Genomic DNA, 20,057 nt, shown 5'->3' with positions numbered 1-20,057 from the left:
ATATGTGCTTATGTTCCTGGCATAATCACATAGTTCTTGGGAGTAAACAACCTTTTGATGGCGAAGGGAAGAATTGCAGATGGCCCAGGGGTTTGCACCTGTATTATATTCATTTAGTTGTGGCAAATTTGGCACAGGCTCAGCGGGGTAATGTTGCACCAGCTGTGTCATTTGATTGCCACGCAGGTGGGCCACACATGGGGTGATGCAGGCAGAGAAAAGATTGAGGGCACTTAAGTCTGCTTGCGTGCAGACATGCGAAAGCATGGAACTTTCTAGAACGCGTTTTTTTCCACGACTCTTGTGTACCCATTGTATTTTTTGTTTTGTTTGCTTTTATGTTTTCATTTTTATATATTTTGCATTCATTATGTTTTGTTTTCTTTTCCCTTTCTTCGAGACATTTACAGGAATCTTTTGAGGAACAACTGGTGACATACACATTATACCTATCGGAGTTTTTGTGTAGCATGGAAAACATTCCACTTTATCAACATTTCTAGTTACTATGGGGACTTGAGTGGACGAATGTTTAGTGCAGCAGTAGTAATGAGTAACGATAAAATAATAGAATGTGTACCACCAGAAAACTCATTCATTGCACATTACACTGGAAGACAAACTTATGATGGGAAAGGTATAAAAAAGCAGCAGTATGGTCAGTGAACCATATAGCACCTCTTTTAATGGGAAAGGGGGTACATGCTTTCTTTAGTAAAGTGTTAAGGGTTAGCCCTGTAAGTGCCAAGAGTTTTATGCTTTGTGTGATGGAATTGACTTGAAGACTGAAAACGTAGGAAGGGAGCAAGTTAACTGCCAAGCTGCCAGTCTTGGATTGAAAAAAGATAGGAGTGGGAACTCTGTTGGCGACGCCCTGAGCAAGCAGTTAAATCAAAGCTGGATCATGTCATGGAAACAGCATTGGAACAGCAGACATTAACAGTGCCTAACACCACTTCGTACAACACAACCACTCTGCATTATTCGCGGTGAAAATTCTTGCCGAATAAGCAACAAGAAGTGCTTTAGTACTCTCGATGCTTAAAAAATTTATCTAAATTCCTGTTGGTAAATGCAGAGGAGTTTGTTAATTTGAAACAACCCACCAGGTGCTGATCAACCTGAAGAAGATACCTGCCATGCTGATGGGCGAGGTGATGAACGACTATCACGCGAAGACCGGTAGTGCTGCAGCAGCTGCCCTACTACACTGGCTGCGTTCATGGTTCCTCGCTCTCTGGCGGCCTCATCCTCAAGCTGGTCATCCGGGACCACTCCCTGGCATGACGTGTGGTTGGATGGCTCTCGCAGCGCTGTACCCATGGCACCCTCTTCTGCTATGCTGCAGTCCGAGCCTACTGCTCCACTGTGACTGCCATCTGCAGCATCCTCAAGATCTGGGTATGTCAGTGTGAAATGAGAGGACTGCAGACACCAAATTTTTAGTACCAGGTTTTCTTCTCGTTGTAATAATGTGAAAGACTTTACTTTGAAACACGGATCACCATGTGGTTCAGTAGAACCTTGTCATAAGTTTTTTTTTTAAATGCGACGCGAAGACTTATTCCCCGGAAAAATGTGTGATCCAAAACTAGTATTTTGGTTTTGAAAATGACTTCAAGTACAAGGGAAGGCAACAGTCACTGAAACCCCAAATGTTTGGGCAGTTGTTTGAACCGGAAACATACAAACGAGGTTCTTCCACACTATTTGCATATAACTAGTAAATAATTTAAAATTTAACCTCTCTTATGCTGTTCCACGTTCGGTTTCTGCAGTTGAACGATGGCTGCAAGTTCAAAGTTCAGTATAGGTCACTAGAGGCATAAAACGCTGATATAATTGTTGCTCCTATGATTTTGAGGAAGCAAAGCTCATAACTGGCTCCCTGGAACAGGGGACGCCTCAGTCACACTTTCAGGTACGTCGCGGTTGTGAGAGAGAGATGTGGACTGCACACTTTAGCGCTTACAACATTGTGGCAGGCACACCGCTCTGCAGCAACAGGCTGCAGCATTCATTGGGTGACCAACCTCTTGCGATCAACCATTAATTTAACCGCCACCTGCTAGGTTGGCAGAGTGGGTGCTCAGCCTATCCAGTGTGCAGAACGCGAATGTTAACACGCCAAGCCACGTCTATTTGCCAGATTCACCACAGCTTTCGCTCTCTAACCAGGTTTAGCAGTAGTTGAACCGCAGCTATTTTTTATTTTTTTTCATTCAATGGAAAAGCATTATATGCCTCATGCGAACGAAAAGCCGTCACCGGAAGATCCACGCAAACTGTGACCGCACAGGAAGTGGTATCCCACACAAGACCCCAGAAGAAAGTGTAAAGAGATGTCACAGGAATTATTGAAAGAAACATGGCCTAAAGAAAAAAATTGAGATTAACGATTGGTTTTTGGGGAAAGGAGAAAGGAAAGAGGTGCCGTAGTGGAGGGCTCCAATAATTTCGACCACCCCGGGATCTTTAACAGCTCAGGGGCACCTTTGTTTTTCGGCTCCACCAAAACGCTGCCGCCGCTGTCAAGTTCGAACCCAGGTACTCCAGACCAGTAGCCAAGCGCCCTATCCACTGAGCCACCGCTTATCCGCCGAAGCGAGGATGGTGGTTTCAGCAACACATACCCCAGTTGAAGTTGAAATCCCAGCGACGGCATCACATGGTTGACCTCAACGTGGTGGCAGCATTCTAGACTGCATTCGCACCAAAATTTCAAGCCGTTCGTCATGTACCGTTCCTGGTGGTGTCCTAGCATTTCTCTGCCTATAGCTTATATGTTTTAGTCAAGTTGAAGGCTAGCTTGCAACAGAGGTTCGAACCGATGACATATGCACATTGAGTTGCATGCTTTCTGAGACCTTAGTTGTCCACGGAGACATGGAGATGTGAGAGTTGCCCCATTTCCTTACCTCAAAAACGAATTTTCCGCCATGGTAGCTGAGTGGTTATGGCGCTCGGCTGCTGGCTCGAAAGACGCGGGTTCGATCCCGGCCGCGGTGGTCGAATTTTGATGGAGGCGAAATTCTAGAGGCCCGTGTACTGTGCGATGTCAGTGCACGTTAAAGAATCCCACCAGGTGGTCGAAATTTCCAGAGCCCTTCACTGCGGCCCTTCCTCTCGCACGCCAAAACAGCGGCGCTCCTCCGCCAGCCCCACGCACCTGGCCGCTCCACTACCTCCGCCAGCTGCAGCGCGCGCTGAGCAGCCGCGGTAGCGCGTGACGTCAGAAAGAATTGGGCACTTTGAACCAATGGTAACCCCTGGCTTCTGACGTCACTCCCATGGTGTTACGTCATTTGCCAGGTTTTCGCACGAAAGCCCGGCATCGTACATCTCCACAAGGTGCGAAAGCAGGAATTTTTAAAAATGTATTGTAAATTTCCTGCTCGCTTTTAGGTCTCGTTCGTGGCACTGACGCTCGGTGGCCTGTACTCTACATAGTGCAAGCATTTTATAGCCAAGCTCAAACAACCCTTTCTGCGGCCCTTTAAACAAGCGGTCCCCACACTCTGCCAGTGTGCTCGATGGTATCTTGAATAAAACGTCTTACAGTGAAAGCAGTTGTGGTAGCACTGCACGTCTCTCGGAGGATGGCCCATGTGCTTGTCAGTTGTTACTGGACAGTGTTTACATTGAGCCGACTGTCAACATCTATTACAATTGTCAATCGACGGTGACCTACGTGGAGTCCAAAATATGCGTAAAATGCTCCCCTTGCAGTGATATGCACCGCATAATGTGCCCTCCTTGTACGGCTGTAATATCTATTGGTCACTACATCTCCCTGGAGAACTTCTACCACGCAGCTTGGTCAATGGAACTGTGAGCCCTTTTCCATATTTATGCCAATGTCTTGCCATCCCTCACGACTGTCAATGCATCAGGGTTGCTTCCATTGCAGCATGCTATGAAAAGCTACCGTTGGACAGCTTTCTCGCCCAAAAAGAGAAAATGCTTGGGAGTGCATTTTCAAAAAAAAAAAAAAAAAGTCAACGGGCTGTTTGCATGCGAAGACTGTGTGCTTGTAAATCATGCTCATTGTAAAAATAATGGAAATGCGTTAAGGGACTGTGCGTGTCTGCATGCAGTTCATCAAGCATAATGAATGTTGTGCATGCTGTGCTTTGGCTTCCACCCTAGCTTCCAACTTGTGTTCTATAATTGATATGGTTATATGTATGATGGTGTGATTAGTAAAAAAATAAAGTGGTAACCCAGTGTTCCCGAGGAACCCAATTTAAATACCCGACCTGTACTGAACATGCCCATATGTGCTTATGTTCCTGTCCTAATTGCATAGTTCTTGGGAGTAAATAACCTCATGATGGCGAAGGGAAGAATTGCAGATAGCCCAGGGGTTTGCAGCTTTATTGATATATTTAGTTTTTTCAAATTTGGCACAGGCTCAGCGGGGTGATGTTGCACAGGCTCTGAGGGTTCATGTTGCACCAGCTCTATTATTTAATTGCCGTGCAGGTGGGCCACGCATGGTGTGAAGCAGGTAGAGAAAAAATTGAGGGCACTTAAGTCTGCTTACAGCAGGAATGCGAAAGCATGCAACTTTCAAGAATGCGGGTTTTTTTCCATGACTCCTGTACCCATTGTATTTTCTGTTTTGTTTACTTATCAGTTTCTATTTTTATATATTTTTGCATTCATTATGTTTTTGTTTTCGTTTTCTTTTCCCTTTTTTTCTCTGCGTTGCTGATTGTACCTGGCTCTATTCCTTGCTTCCCTTTGTTCTCTTGTATTTTTTCACCTCATCCTTTTTTTTTTTCTTCAGCGACCCAAGCGATGACCATCAGATGTGTGAGCAATTTATTCCTGCCCCCAGTCCTTGCTTTCCATTTCGTTTTAAATACTTCTGATTTTTTGATTTCTTAATTTTTTTTAAGTCTGCTTACCCGCAGGAATGCCAAACCATGGAACTTTCTAGAACGCGGGTTGTTTTCCACGACTCCTGTGCGGAATTTTTTGTTTTTTATTTTGTTTATTTTTTGCATTCGTTACCATTTTCATTTTTTTGTTTTTTTGCTCATTAAGTTTAATGCTTTTTGTTTAGTATTGATGGCATCATTTTATTGGCAGGTGAGGTGAACACGTCCCTGCTGATCGGCACTTCTGGCCGACCATGAGCCATTAAAGGCTTTCGGCTTAAAAAATGGAGCCTTGTGGAAGGGGGCTTTTCTAGTGGTTGATGCCCAGCCCCATTGAGGCCTATCCACTGGCCACCCGCCCTGTCAACAGAGACATCGCCCTGCTCTCTGTCTCGCTTGGCACGCTGCTGGGACTGGGGGCATTTGTCGAGCACCAGATTGTTTTGAGGTGGTTGGTGAAAGACCACCTCGATGCAACCTTCCAGCACGTGCAGCGGTCGCTGCATGTCGACCTCCACCTCAACCTCTGCAATGCCTGCCCACAGCGAGTGGCAGAGTACCGGTTGGTGGTGCCATACATCAACACCCTCAAGGTACGTGGATACTTTAATGTGTGTCTGTTCTTTTCTTTTATTACATTCGGACTGGAGAAAACATGCATGAGCATAGGTTGTGTTCTTAGCTGTGGGGATAGTAGCACATTCAGCACAGAATGCAGTACATTATTGCATGAGACAGAATGCACAAAATATCTGAAGAACAAGCAAGTCCAGGTCTAAGTATACATTCAAATACTAAACTTGTCTCCTATGCGTGCTTTCATCAGGTGTAGCTGTTATCTAATTTCAAACAAGGACAACGATCAAAATTGAAATCACCTCCCACGTAGGCAGAATTACATATCCTTCTGTGAACATGGTTTCAGATTTCCTTTTGTTTATTAGTAGCAAATAACTGGTTCTGTCCTATCCACAGTCTCTCGGATCTGCTGGTGTTGCATTATATCTGCTACATTATAAAGAACCCAACTAGCAGTTCGCAAATATGCAAATCTAGATGCCGCTTTTAATGCACATTGGACGTCATTTACTGTATTTACAAGATTGTAAATTTACCCTTTTTTTGTAGTTTGAAAATTCGAAGTGGGATGGGGGGTTCTACTTAAAATCAAAACCAAAGCATGGCATCATAAATAAATGTGACGAAGTGATTTATCAGGGATGCTATAGTGTGGTTCTAATTTTACATTTCACCTAAGGCTCTGGCCAGTATCATTCAGCCATTCTTCACGCATGTTAAGAATGATTTTTTTCTTCTTTTTTTACATTTAACTGCACACTTGGCACTCATGGAAGTGTCGATAGTTGACGGAAGGGCTGCTGTCTCAATTGCGGTGGCACGCCACTCAAAACAACGACGCTTCCGAGGAGTGTTGGTAACTGGTCGGAGAGCCAGCACCGCTAACACGTGGTTTCTTTGGCTCTGTTTGAGACATTTCACGTGACTGGTGCCGATGTTTTACCTGTCTTGAATGTGGTGCTTCGGCGATCATTTGTGCTCTGGGCCCGGTAAGCATTCTAGATGGCGGTCATTCTTTACGTCAAGAAAACAAACAGCTCTATGGTGCCTCTAGTTTTACTTTTCGGAATGGGTGATGCGGGTGTCGGCTGCAATGAAGCAAAATTTTTCAGCAGTTCCTCGCAATGTCGTGGTGTAGCTATTTACGAAGTGTGGGATTTCGCGGGATGGAGACGTGCCGTGTTCGCTTGCGAAGAGGGGGATTTCGATGGGCGACGTCGCTAGAACGACGTGCTGTGGGATCGCAGCAGCGATGACAACGGCAGCAATAGTGAGAACGATGGCGCAACACTACAATTTCGGAATGCTCTTGTGAGCACACCCTTTTTTTTCTGATGCAGTAGGTGTAAGCGGGTTGACTTGAAATTGTGTAAATACGATAGTTAGCAAACGATTGTTGCTAAAAGATGAATCAGTCACAGAGCCTAGTGTTGCAAGGTAGCTCTTCGTTTCTGTATTTTTTGGCAGAGTAGGTTGTGATTTAAATTAAGATATACACTAAACCTTCACTAACACAGAACCCCAAGAACACAGAAAAATTTCAAGATAAAACAAGTTTTAAAAATATCAAGGAAAGTACTGAAATTTCCTTTGTGCTGGTCGTGTATTCGTGCATTTTCAAATTAGGTCTTGTATCTTTACTTCGCAGTACAAATTTTACAACACTAACTGAGCGCTCTACTTGTAACAAAAGCAGTGATATCCTTTTCGTAGCACGAAACTCCAAGGAATAACATTCAGTAGAGATGAACATGTAATCCCATAGATAATGTGGCCAAAACTGCCTTCTGAGTGACAGCTCAAACAATGCTGCTAACCTGAGGGGGTAGAGAGGTCGGAGGCTCTTGCTCCTTTCCACATGCCCCATCTTTGGGCCTGCCCGGTTGCCTTGAAAATGGACTCTTGTAATTTTTTTGGAAAGCTGGTAGAGGAAGTTCAACTTGGGGTGCACATGGAGGCAGACTAGCACAGACTTGCTTGGTCCATGGTAGGGTTTGCTGTGTGTCCTGCAGGTCGTGCAAGCCACTGGCTAAGGGCATTTTGTTAAATTTTGAGTTTTCGTGTGCCCTGCTTGGATAAATTCACAGGAACCTTTTGAGGAACAACTGGTGACATACACATTCTGCCTATTGGAGTTTTTTGTGCATCATGGAAAATATTCCACTTAATCAACATTTGTAGTTACTATGGGGACTTGAGTGGATGAATGCTTACTGCAGCAGTAGTTATGAGTAACGATAAAATAATAGACGTGTACCACTAGAAAACTCATTCATTGCACATTACACTGGTAGCCAAACTTATGATGGTGTCACCACTTCGCGCACTTTTGCGTGCGCTCCCACACAACCTTGGAGCGTGTGGGGGTAGCGGTCTCGGTCACAGAGGATATGCCCTCGACTCAGCGTGGCAAGCTCAGCCGGAGACCAGCTACCAAGCGACGAGGGCTGGTCGTTTGGTGTCCCGCTTTCGCCGCACGAAAGCCAGAGCCAAAAGTTCACAAAAAAAACAGTGTATACAGCTAAGAGTCAATACAGAGGAATTTACAATCACTCGTACGAGCGCATACAAAGAGATTCACAAATACAATGCAATTCTTGCAAAGTCACAATAGAGAGAGATTACAATTTAACACAATACCTGCACCTAAAGTGCACTAACACACAGAGAGACAAGTAATGAAAACACAATTTGTTCACCGGGCACTGCGTCAGTCCAACGACTTCAGGAGCACGGCGGGGCCGATCCGCAGACTGGCGCACGTTGCCTCGCAGGTCCGTCCTTGGCTGGTTGAGTGGTGTTCTCCCGGGAGTCGAGCGGACGCGCTTCTCGGAAGCTTAAACGGCGGCTCGGGCTAACAGACAGCGGTTGAAGCCCCTCATTTATAGGCGCCGTCCGCGTCTGTTCTTCGCGCCAGGGCAGCTGCGCACACACGCCGCTTCAACTGCACAAACTCCTCCTTGCACCGGGCGCGTGACCCCATTGGTTGAGCGCGGAAACCACCTTCTAGAACAATCTAGGTCATTCGCGGCATGCTAAGTCATCGGTGCCGGCCATGTCATGGTTACCCCTTTCCGTCAACGAGCAAAAACTTCGACATTTGAGAAAAATCGACGCCGCGCGTGTCTATGTTTACTTTGGCGCCCCGCCGGCGAGCTGAGTTGCAGCAGTACTCAAAGCTACGCACTCCCCGGGGAGTCCTTCCCCGCTGTTTTTGCTTTATTTTACCGCGCGCGGGCACGATTACTTAGGCGCAGCGCCCGTTTTTTTCGAAAATGCGCCAAATATTGTGACAGATGGGAAGGGTGTATAAAAAAGCAGCAGGATGGTCAGTGAACAATGTAGCACCTCTTATAGTGGGGAGGGGTAGTTGCTTTCTTTGGTAAAGTACTGGGGGTTAGCCCTGTAAGTGCCAAGAGTTTTATGCTGTGTGTGATGGAATTGAGTTGAAGACTGAAAACGTAGGAAGGGAGCAAGTTAACTGCCAAGCTGCCAGCCATGGATTGAGAAAAGAGGAGTGGGAACTCCATTGGCAACGTCCTGAGCAAGTAGTTGGATCATGTCATGGAAACAGCATTGGAACAGCAGACATTAACAGTGCCTAACAGCGCTACATACAAGACAACCAGTCTGCATTATTCGCGGTGAAATTTCTTTCCGAATAAGCAACAGGAAGTGCTTTAGTACTCTCGAGGCTTGAAAAATTTATCTAAATTCCTGTTGGTAAATGCAGTGGAGTTTTGTTAATTTGAACCAACCCACCAGGTGCTGATCAACCTAAAGAAGATGCCTGCCATGCTGCTGGGTGAGGTGATGAACGACTATCACTCGAAGACAGGTAGTGCTGCGGCAGCTGCCCCACTGCACTGGCTGCATTCATGGTTCCTCGCTCTGGGGCGGCCTCATCCTCAAGCTGGTCATCCGGGACCACTCCCTGGCGTGGCGGGTGGTTGGATGGCTCTCGCAGCGCTGTACCCACGGCCCTGCTCTCTGCCTCATTGGACACGCTGCTGGGACTGGGGGCATTTGTCGAGCACCAGATTGTTTTGAGGTGGTTGGTGAGAGACCACCTCGATGCAGCCTTCCAGCACGAGCAGCAGTCGCTGCATGTCGACCTCAACCTCTGCAATGCCTGCCCACAGCGAGTGGCAGAGTACCGGTTGGAGGTGCCATTCATCAACACCCTCAAGGTACGTGGATACGTTCATGTGTGTCTGTTCTTTTCTTTTATTACATTTGGACTGGAGAAAACATGCATGAGCATGGGTTGTGTTCTTAGCTGTGGGGAGAGTAGCACATTCAGCACAGAATGCAGTGCATTATTGCATGAGACAGAATGCACAAAATATCTGAAGAACAAGCATGTCCAAGTCTAAGTATACATTCAGATAATAAGCTTGTCTCCTATGCGTGCTTTCATCAGGTGTAGCTGTTATCTAATTGCAGACAAGGACAACGGTCAGAATTGAAATCACCTCCCACTTAGGCACAATTAGATATCATTCTGTGAACATGTTTTCAGATTTCCTTTTGTTTATTAGTAGCAAATAACTGGTTCTGTCCTATCCACAGTCTCTCGGATCTGCTGGTGTTGCATTATATCTGCTACATTATAAAGAACCCAACTAGGAGTTCGCAAATATGCAAATCTAGATGCCGCTTTTAATGCACATTGGACGTCATTTACTGTCAAAATCAAAGCATGGCATAAAGAAATGCGACAGAAGTGATTTATCAGGGATGCTACAGCGTGGTTCCAATTTTACATTTCACCTACGGCTCTGTCCAGTAGCATTCAGCCATTCTGCACACATGTTAAGAATGTTTTTTCTTCATTTTTTTTACTTTTAACTGCACACTTGGTGCTCATGGAAGTGTCGATAGTTGCTGGAAGGGCTGCTGTTTCAATTGCGGTGGCACGCCACTCGAAATGACCACGCTTCCAAGGAGTGTTGGTAACTGGTCGGAGAGCCAGCACCGCTCACACGTGGTTTCTTTGGCTCTTTTTGACACATTTCACTTGACTGGTACCGAGGTTTTACCAGTCTTGAATGTGGTGCTTCGGCAATCATTTGTGCTCTGGGCCTGGTAAGCATTCTAGATGTCTGTCATTCTTTACGTCAAAAGAACAAAGAACTCTATGGTGACTCTAGTTTGACTTTTCGGAATGGGTGATGCGGATGTCGGCTGCAACGAAGCAAAATTTCTCAGCAGTTCCTCGCGATGTTTGTGGTGCAGCTTTTTACTAAGTGTGGGAATTCGCGGGATGGGGACGTGCCGTGTTCATTTGCGAAGAGGATGATTTCGCTGGACGACGACGCTAGAACGACGTGCTGTGGGATCGCAGCATCGATGACAACGGGAGTAATAGAACGATGGCGCAAGTCTACAAATTCGGAATGCGCTTGTGAGCACGCCCTCTTTTTTTTGGACGCAATAGATGTAGGCGGGTCGACTTCAAATCGTATAAATACGGTAGCTAGCAAGCGATTGTTGCTAACACATGAATCAGTCACAGAGCCTAGTGTTGCAAGGTAGCTCTTTGTTTCTGTATTTTTTGCTGAGTAGGTTCTGATGTATATTAAGATGTACACTTAACCTTCCCTAACACAGAGGCCCAAGAACACACAAAAATTCCAAGATAAAAAAGTTTTGAAAATTAAAAAGGAAAGTACTAAAATTTCCTTTGTGCTGGTCGTGTATTCGTGCATTTCCAAATTAAGTCTTGTATCTTTACTTCGCAGTACAAATTTTACAACACTAACTGAGCGCTCTACTTGTAACAAAACCAGTGATATCCTTTTTGTAGCACGAAACTCCGAGGAATAACATTCACTAGAGATGAACATGTAATCCCATAGATAATGTGGCCAAAACTGCCTTCTGAGCGACAGCTCAAACAATGCTGCTAACCTGAGGGGGTAGAGAGGTCGGAGGCTCTTGCTCCTTTCCACATGTCCTCATCTTTGGGCCTGCCCGGTCGCCTAGAGAATGGACTCTGTTGTAATGTTGTAACTTTATGGTAAGCTGGTAGAGGAAGTGCAGCTTGGGGTGCACATGGAGGCAGACTACCACAGACTCGCTTGGTCCATGGTATGGTTTGCTGTGTGACCTGCAGGTCGTGCATGCCACTGGCTAAGGGCATTTTGTTAAATTTTGAGTTTTCGTGTGCCCTGCTTGGATACATTCACAGGAACCTTTTGAGGAACAACTGCTGACGTACACATTCTGCCTATTGGAGTTTTTTGTGCAACATGGAAAACATTCCACTTAATCAATATTTGTATTTACTATGGGGACTTGAGTGGATGAATGCTTACTGCAGCAGTAGTAATGAGTAATGATAAAATAATAAATGTGTACCACTAGAAAACTCATTCATTGCACATTACACTGGTAGACAAAGTTATGACGGTGTCACCACTTCGCGCACTTCTGCGTGCGCTCCCAGACACCCTAAGAGCGTGTGGGGGTAGCGGTCTCGGTCACAGAGGATATGCCTTCGACTCAGCGTGGCAAGCTCAGCCGGAGACCAGCTACCAAGTGACGAGGGTTGGTCGTTTGGTGTCCCGCTTTCGCCGGACGCAAGCCAGAGCCAAAAGTTCGGAGCCCAAAGTTCACAAAAAAAACAGTATACAGATAAGAGACAATACAGAGGAATTTACAATCACTCGTACGAGCACATACAAAGAGATTCACAAATACAATGCAACTCATGCAGTCACAATAGAGAGAGATGGCAATTTAACAAAATACCTGCACCTAAAGTGCACTAACACACAGAGAGACAAATAATGAAAACGCAATTTGTTCACCGGGCACTGCGACAGTCCAACGACTTCAGGAGGACGGGGCCGATCTGCAGACTGGCGCACGTTGCCTCGCTGGTCCGTCCTTGGCTGGTCGAGTGGTGTTCTCCCGGGAGTCGAGCGGGCGCGCTTCTCGGAAGCTTAAATGGTGACTCGGGCTAACAGACAGCGGTTGAAGCCCCTCATTTATAGGTGCAGTCTGCGTCTGTTCTTCACGCTAGGGCAGGCGCACACACACACGCCGCTTCAACTGCACAAGCTCCTCCTACTTGCGCCGGGCGCGTGACCCCATTGGTCGAGCGCGGAGACCACCTTCTAGAACAATCTAGGTCATTTGCAGCACGCTGAGTCATCGGTGCCGGAGCGAAGGGGAGAGGTATCACTTTGGCGCTGGCAAGGTTACCCCCTTTCCGTCCACGAGCGAAAACTTCGACATTCGAGAAAAATCGATGCCGTGCGTGTCTTATATTTACTTTGGTGCCCCACTGGCGAGCCGAGTTGCAGCAGTACTCAAAGCTACGCACTCCCCGGGGGGTCCTTCCCCGCTGTTTTTGTTTTATTTTACCGCACGCGTTCACGATTGCTTAGGCGCAGCGCCTGTTTTTTTCGAAAATGCGCTGAATTTTGTGACAGATGTGAAGGGTGTATAAAAAAGCAGCAGGATGGTCAGTGAACAATATAGCACCTCTTATAATGGGGAGGGGGGTACATGCTTTCTTTAGTAAAGTATTAAGGGTTAGCCCTGTAAGTGCCAAGAGTTTTATGCTGTCTGTGATGGAATTGAGTTGAAGACTGAAAACGTAGGAAGTGAGCAAGTTAACTGCCAAGCTGCCAGCCATGGATTGAGAAAAGATAGGAGTGGGAACTCCATTGGCAACGTCCTGAGCAAGTAGTTGGATCATGTCATGGAAACAGCGTTGGAACCGCAGACGTTAACAGTGCCTAACAACACTACATACAAGACAACCACTCTGCATTATTTGCGGTGAAAATTCTTGCCGAATAAGCAACAGGAAGTGCTTTAGTGCTCTCGATGCTTAAAAAATTTATCTAAATTCCTGTTGGTAAATGCAGAGGAGTTTTGTTAATTTGAAACAACCCACCAGGTGCTGATCAACCTAAAGAAGATACCTGCCATGCTGCTGGGCGAGGTGATGAACGACTATCACGCGAAGTCCGGTAGTGCTGCGGCAGCTGCCCCACTACGCTGGCTGCATTTATGGTTCCTCACTCTGGGGCGGCCTCATCCTCAAGCTGGTCATCCGGGACCACTCCCTGGCGTGGCGGGTGGCTGGATGGCTCTCGCAGCGCTGTACCCACGGCACCCTCTTCTGCTATGCTGCAGTCCGAACCTACTGCCCCACTGTGACTGCCATCTGCAGGACCCTCAAGATCTGGGTATGTCAGTGTGAAATGAGAGGACTACAGACACCAGATTTTTAGTACCATGTTTTATTCTCGTAATATTGATATTACATGATGCTATTACTATATTGATGTAGTAAGACTTTACTGTGAAACACGGATCACCATGTGGTTCAGTAGAACCTTGTCATAAGTTTTTTTTTTTTAAATGTGACGCGAAGACTTATTCTCTGGAAAAATGTGTGATCCAAAACTAGTATTTTGGTTTTGAAAATGACTTCAAGAACAAGGGAAGGCACCAGTCACTGAAATCCCAAATGTTTGGACAGTTGTTTGAACCGGAAACATACGAACTAGGTTCTTCTGCACTATTTGCGTACAACCAGTAAATATTTTATAATTGAACTTCTTCTCTTATGCTGTTTCACGTTCGGTTTCTGCATTGTGGCAGACACGCCGCACTGCAGCAGTAGGGTGCAGCGTTCATTTGCTAAGGAACCTTTTGTGATCAACCATTAATTTAACTGCCACCTGCTAGGCTGGCAGAATGGGTGCACTGAGTATCTGGTGTGCGGGACGCGCTCAATGTTATGACTCCAAGCCATCTCTTCTTGCTCAATACAGCTTTCGCTCTAACCAGGTTTAGCAGTAGTTGAACCGCAGCTAATTTTTTTTTTTTTTCATTGAGTGGGAAAGCATTACATGCCTCGTGCGAACTAAAAGCCGTCACCAGAAGTTCCCCGCAAACCCTGACCGCAAAATGTGTCCACAGGGAGTGGTTCCGCACACAAGACCTCGGAAGAGAGTTGAAAGAGATGTGACCGGAATTATTGAAATGCACTATGTTCATCCTCCAAAGTGAAAAAAATGAATTTGAAAATTGGATTTTTGGGAAAAGGAAATGGCGCAGTATTCTTCTCACTGTCGGGGACACCTGAATTGTGCTGTAAGGGAAGGGATAAAGGCGGGAGTGAAATAAGAAAGGAGGAAAGATGTGCCGTAATATAGGGCTCCAATAATTTCCACCACCTGAGGATCTTTAACAGCACAGGGGCACCTTTGTGTAACGCTTCCTCCTTCAGCAAGAATTATTTTAATTCGTTCTGTGGAAGGCGAGTTAAATGCAGATAAAGTTTGAACTTCCGCGTCTCCGTGCCTTTCCCTCTCCTCTCACACGCCAGAACAGCGGCGCTCCCCTGCCAGCCCCACGCACCCGGCCGCTCCACTACCTCTGCCAGCTGCGGCGCACGGAGCGGCCGTGGTAGCACATGACGTCTGAAAGAATTAGGCGCTGTGAACCAATGGTAACCCCCTGCTGCTGACATCGCTTGCACGGCATGATGTTGTATGCCAGGTTTTCACATGAAAGCCCGGGACTGTGCGTCGCCGCGAGGTGCGAAAGAGGGAATTTTTAAAAATGTATTCTTAATTTCCCGCTTGCTTTTGTGGTCTCTTACGTGGCACGGACGCTGGGTGGCCTGTACTCTATACAGTGCAAGCATTTTAAAGCCAAGCTCAAACATCCCTTTCTGCGTCCCTTTAAACAAGCGGTCCTCTTGCTCTGCCAGTATGCTCGATGGTATCTTGTGTAAAACATCTTACAGTGAAACGAAGCGTCGGTAATTTTACCATATGCATATTTATGAAACCACTACATTACAGTCTTAACTTTTCTGAACAATACCCAAAGACAATGAAGGCAAGGGAGGTCTCAAACCCCTCGTCAATATTGGAGGGGGTCTGAGACCGGCCCAAGACCACCCTGACTTTAACCCCGGGTGCACGAATTCGTTATGAATGCAGGCTGGAGGTTAGTTTCTTTCAGTTTGTGCTGTGGCTTTGCGTTGCTAAATGCTGTTGCCTGCGCGAACAAGGGTGTTTGAATCAAGCGTTGCGTTGACAATGGCTGTCGCATGCGCGACAAAGGAATTTCAATCGCACAGTATGATGGAGTGCGGTGGGTAGTTTTAAAATGGTATGCAGGATTTCTTGGGATTGTTGTTTAAACTTTCGAACCTTAATTTTGCCTTCTACTGTGCTGCTCGCTGTATTCCTTAAGTGGCAAGTCGTGTCCTGGAAGCTTGGAACGGAAGGTTGGGTCAAGTAATTCGCGCTCGGAGCACTCGATAGTCTATTTCATTAGTAATTTTTCATCATTAATGCCACTAAAATACGTCTTGTCTACCCCATTTTGTTTTTTGCATAGTAAAGTCAAATGACGCTCGTTTCACTGGCAAGCAAGCTGCTAACTTGTACAGAGATTTGCTTCGTTCTTGCTGGCGATGCTACAGCTCGGCAGTTTTCTCATTGGTGTTGCGCAGTAGCGGCGCCCTGCAACACGTCTCGCCTCACGGATATACGTCCATATAACCTCTTGCTATGGCTTTTTAGGGGGATGCTAGGCTGAAGAGTCAACTTCTGAATTACTGCACCGATTTTGATAAAATTTTTAGGAAGAATGTATCTTCTCATCAGGCAATATTCAAAATATCAGCTTCTTAGCTCAAACAGAAAAAAAGTTATAGCTGTCATATTAAGCAATCAGGTGTGTCAGCTTAGGAAAACTATCATTTCCAAAATATTGAAGATATTCTAATATTTTCTAATTAGATATCTTCTAGATGGTTTATAGTGCAGGATAAGACCTTTCGCATGTTTTTTATAATATATTTTAAAAATGTTATCACTCTAAAAACAAAGTTCAGTTTTTTGTTGCCATTATACAGTAATCCCTTACCAAAACGAAGTCAGCAGGACAGCGAAAAAATTTGTTATAAGCGGTAATTCGATACAAGCGACCACTCGAGAAAATCTAAAACAGTCGAGCTTTAACTGCTGTGCAGCGGCGAGGAAGTCAAAATACAATGTATTCAGTGGAGCAAAACTTTATTTAGGTGCAAAAAACGCAGTGAGCTTTGGCTGTTTCAAGTTCTTACCGGGTGCGTGCAACCCCTGCTCTAATCTGACCTAATTTTATTTTGCGGTAAAGAAAATTGAAGTGGGGGCCCTGATCCATAGGTCGGGCCCTCCTCTTCAACAGGACGCTGCTCTGTGGCAAATGCTTCAAGCCTTTTCTGTTTTTCAGCTTTAGAGCTGTCCATTGCCCTTTCCTTCGCTCGTGAAATATGATGGGTTGCTCCATCGTGCTTCATCGTCTGGACTCGCCCATGTTCTAGTTCCAGCTTGTCAAACACTCTCTTGATGCCATGTGCACCCTCATTAAGTTCTAGTACAGCCAATGCTGCTGTAGTCTCCACGGTTCTTAGTGATGCAAATTCGGTCTTCGGGTGATGAACCATCATTGGAGCTTGAAGGATTTGCTTCGGTCGCCGGCAGCAGGCTTGTGCCTGGCGAACGCACAAGCAGACGCTCACTTGCTGGTGGTCGCCCAGTGATGTGTAAGCCTCTCGATTTCGTGGTGAGTTTTCGCTTCCCAAACTTCTCCATATCGAAGCCTTCAGTAGGGGCATCTTCCGGTCACACCACTGGCCACCCACTGTTCGCAATAGACCCATAGAAGGAAGAAAAGGGAACAGATAGCAAGCATCGAACACAACCAAAGTGGGAGCGACTCCGAATGGTGCAAAAACAGCGTTAGGTGGTCACGTGTTAATTTCCGCAATTCCAAGCTTCTGTTTTGGTTTGCCAGCCACTCTGCAGTTGCCGCGGCCAGAAATATGCCATATGCCTTTCTTTTTTACTTTTTCGTTAGTAGCCTTGCTTATTCTCGACAGAAGATAAAAGCGCGAAAAACAAATTTTCTAACGCGGGCATTCACATCTCGTTTGGTTTTTTGCCTGCAGTGCGGCCGCGTCTCGAGAAGAGCATTCATAGACCCCTTTGACAGCCTACCACTACGTCGTGAAAAGAAGTAATTTCTTCTTTTCTACTTCTCAGATAACAACTGAACTTGGTGAGAATATTCATTAAATAAGCAATCTAAAATAACTCGAACTTAAACGCTGCTTTTTTTTTTCGAAAATCAGTATTTTAGCCCCACATCCCTCCTTAAGATTGGGACACACCTCTGTGAGACTATTATTATAGTGCCCAGGCTCTATACAATTACACCAGCTGTTGCGGTTCAGGGGATGCTCTGAACACCCTACTTTCAATTCCAACGCGACTATCTCCCCCTGGCGGTCGCCGGTAGCACGCGCCGCCTCGGAGGTCGATAGCCGGTGTAATCGGCTTGCACAGATGTGTTCCAAGCTTAACAGTCGTGTCAAGAGACTACACTCGACGACCGAAAATTCGGACGCCTGATTCTTCGGACATGCTAGATTATTCGGACTTCTTCGCGGCACCGCGACGTGGCCCATAGAGCCAATGTATAAGAGCGCCTAAAATTTCAGATGCACCGCAACTTACTGCTCGATTTTATGGACCTCGTTTGCACTCGCCACCATGTAATGTGTACAGTGGAACCTCATTACTTCAGACTGCAGGAGAGATCGAAAACTTGATCAAATAAAACGAATTTCAAGCTTAAAGGGGCCTCTTGCGATACTGAAATTTTGCGCTAGTCGGCACATTGCGCCCCGGTGGTTTCGAGTTCGTACGGTTCTTGAACGTCTTCCGCCGCACGAACTTGAAAAGCATTCAGAGTTCGTGGAACTCATCTATGCCGAGTCTTTCGGTTTGAATACGGAAAGCGGTAGCAGCGAAGCGCGTGGGAGGCACAAACCTTCACAGAGACGGCAAGCGCGGGAGGAAATGGTGCTGCATTTTTAAGCGAGGTCAGCGTATCCGTGGCAAAACACACCGCAACCCTGACTCTCCTCTCGTAAAACCGTAAATAACGCGTTTCGATTACGCCCCTCATTATGCACAAGCCACCGCAGAGTGCATATCGGCGAATACGATGCAGATTTTGGCTCTAGTCCTAGGCCGAATGATGGAGGCCAATGCCGGCGGAGCGCTTGCTTCGGCCGTTTCTCGGTTCTTATTCTTTTGCCATCTTTGAGTTCTTGTTTCTGGGCCCATCGTATTGCGGGCACAATGCAGTTCCCGCAGCGGCATGTTTGCTTTCCCATTTAGACTTTGTCCCAACCCGTGCGTTCATCGGCGACATGCCGAGGGCAGCACAGCCAGGCCGAGCTCATGAAAGCAGTCGCTGCCCGTTGTCTGTGCACGTGTCGTGCGGCAAAATTTAGTTATTAGGAGCTTTAGAATGTGTGCAACACAACGGACTTCTTCCTCCAGCGTAATGGCAATAAGTTCGTGATTTTTTCGGTGAAATTTGATTTTCCGGACTCCCTGATTTTTCGGTCGTTTTCACGGTCCCTAGAGGGTCCGAAAAAGCGGTCGTCCACTGTATATCGACACGCATTCGCATAGCAGATTGTGCAATGCCAAGCATGCATAGTCACGTTGGAACCGAAAGCAGGGTGGACAGCTCTAGAGCGTTCCACAGCCCGATTTGTCTTTCAGAGCTTTCGAACAGTCCTTCCAAACATACAGTGCCATCACCGGGTAAGATCAGTGGCACGTTGACCTACTGTTGGAGATTTATATGCATGCATCAGTCGCATGTCACTGCTCTACAATGGGAAGTAGCAATTTTTTGAAAAAGTGATGCAGTGTCCTACATTTTAGATTATTTTTTCTGCAAACTGCATTGTGCTTTTTATTTTTCAGGTGCCTTAGGTTTGGAAGGACTACAGCATTGGGCCAGAGTTCACAATCTTGCAATCCAGAGTTGGACAACGCTTGTAAAAATGTCAATAAACCCACTCATAACCTTCCTCCCATCACCCCACTCTTAACTCTTTGGCAGTCCTGTCCTGGTGGTGGCAGTGGTCGGAGCAGGCGTCGTCGTGACCGTGGTTCCGTCAGAGTGCGGCTCCGAGCCCCAGACATCCAACAACTGTAGCGTTGTGCATGTGTGCTTTTCTCTTTATTATGAACATAACACACATTCATCATGTACATATATTATTGCATAAATGGCCTATTGGTGTATTGTACCTCCTCCCGTATCCTTTTTATCTATCTCCTCACCTCTTTCATTTCATTTCTCCATTCTGCCTGCTATCCTTTATTTCCGCTGCCCCAGCCCAGGTGGTTCCGTATCGATGGCAGATGCCTGGGGCTAGCAAAAATTCTTTCCTTCCTTTTTCATTATTTGTAATAAACCACTTACTACTAATCCAGAGCTGCTTGCAGTCAAAGCTTTGGTGATGTTCCAATATGTGTTGCCACTCTCATGGAGTATTGAATTGTATATAGTAATTGCAACTGCTGCACAACTCCATTCCTGGAACTCCCGAGCTCTGGAGGCACAAGGAAGATTGCTATCCTTACCCTCCAGAAATCGGGACCAGCAGACAATGAGACCCATGCACCATAGACCTACAATATAATTAGGAAATCAATAGCTAATCAGATTAGTGACACCTATTGGTGTGCCAGCATA

At 46.2% G+C, this 20,057-nt stretch overlaps 1 protein-coding gene across 8 annotated transcripts in view; it reads left to right on the top strand.

Moving 5' to 3' along the window:
- Window positions 1–19,746, top strand: part of LOC144116279 (uncharacterized) — a 37,848-nt gene extending 18,102 nt beyond the window's left edge. For 5 of the 8 annotated variants that reach the window (XM_077651006.1, XM_077651004.1, XM_077651003.1 and 2 more), the window contains 3 exons: window positions 1,110–1,401; window positions 5,372–5,479; window positions 9,231–9,410. In XM_077651006.1, the coding sequence (XP_077507132.1) occupies window positions 1,110–1,401; window positions 5,372–5,479; window positions 9,231–9,274 (444 nt within the window). In that variant the 3' untranslated portion in view covers window positions 9,275–9,410. Of the gene's footprint in view, window positions 1–1,109; window positions 1,402–3,729; window positions 3,832–5,097; window positions 5,480–9,230; window positions 9,656–13,380; window positions 13,673–17,442; window positions 17,511–19,279 lie in introns of those variants that run through there. The other 3 variants (XM_077651001.1, XM_077651000.1, XM_077650999.1) reach the window with 3 other exon arrangements.
- The last annotated feature ends 311 nt before the right edge of the window (window positions 19,747–20,057 follow it).

Source organism: Amblyomma americanum, chromosome 1 (assembly GCF_052857255.1).
Source record: "Amblyomma americanum isolate KBUSLIRL-KWMA chromosome 1, ASM5285725v1, whole genome shotgun sequence".
Lineage (NCBI taxonomy): Eukaryota > Metazoa > Arthropoda > Arachnida > Ixodida > Ixodidae > Amblyomma > Amblyomma americanum.
This window is presented reverse-complemented; position numbering and strand designations above follow the sequence as displayed.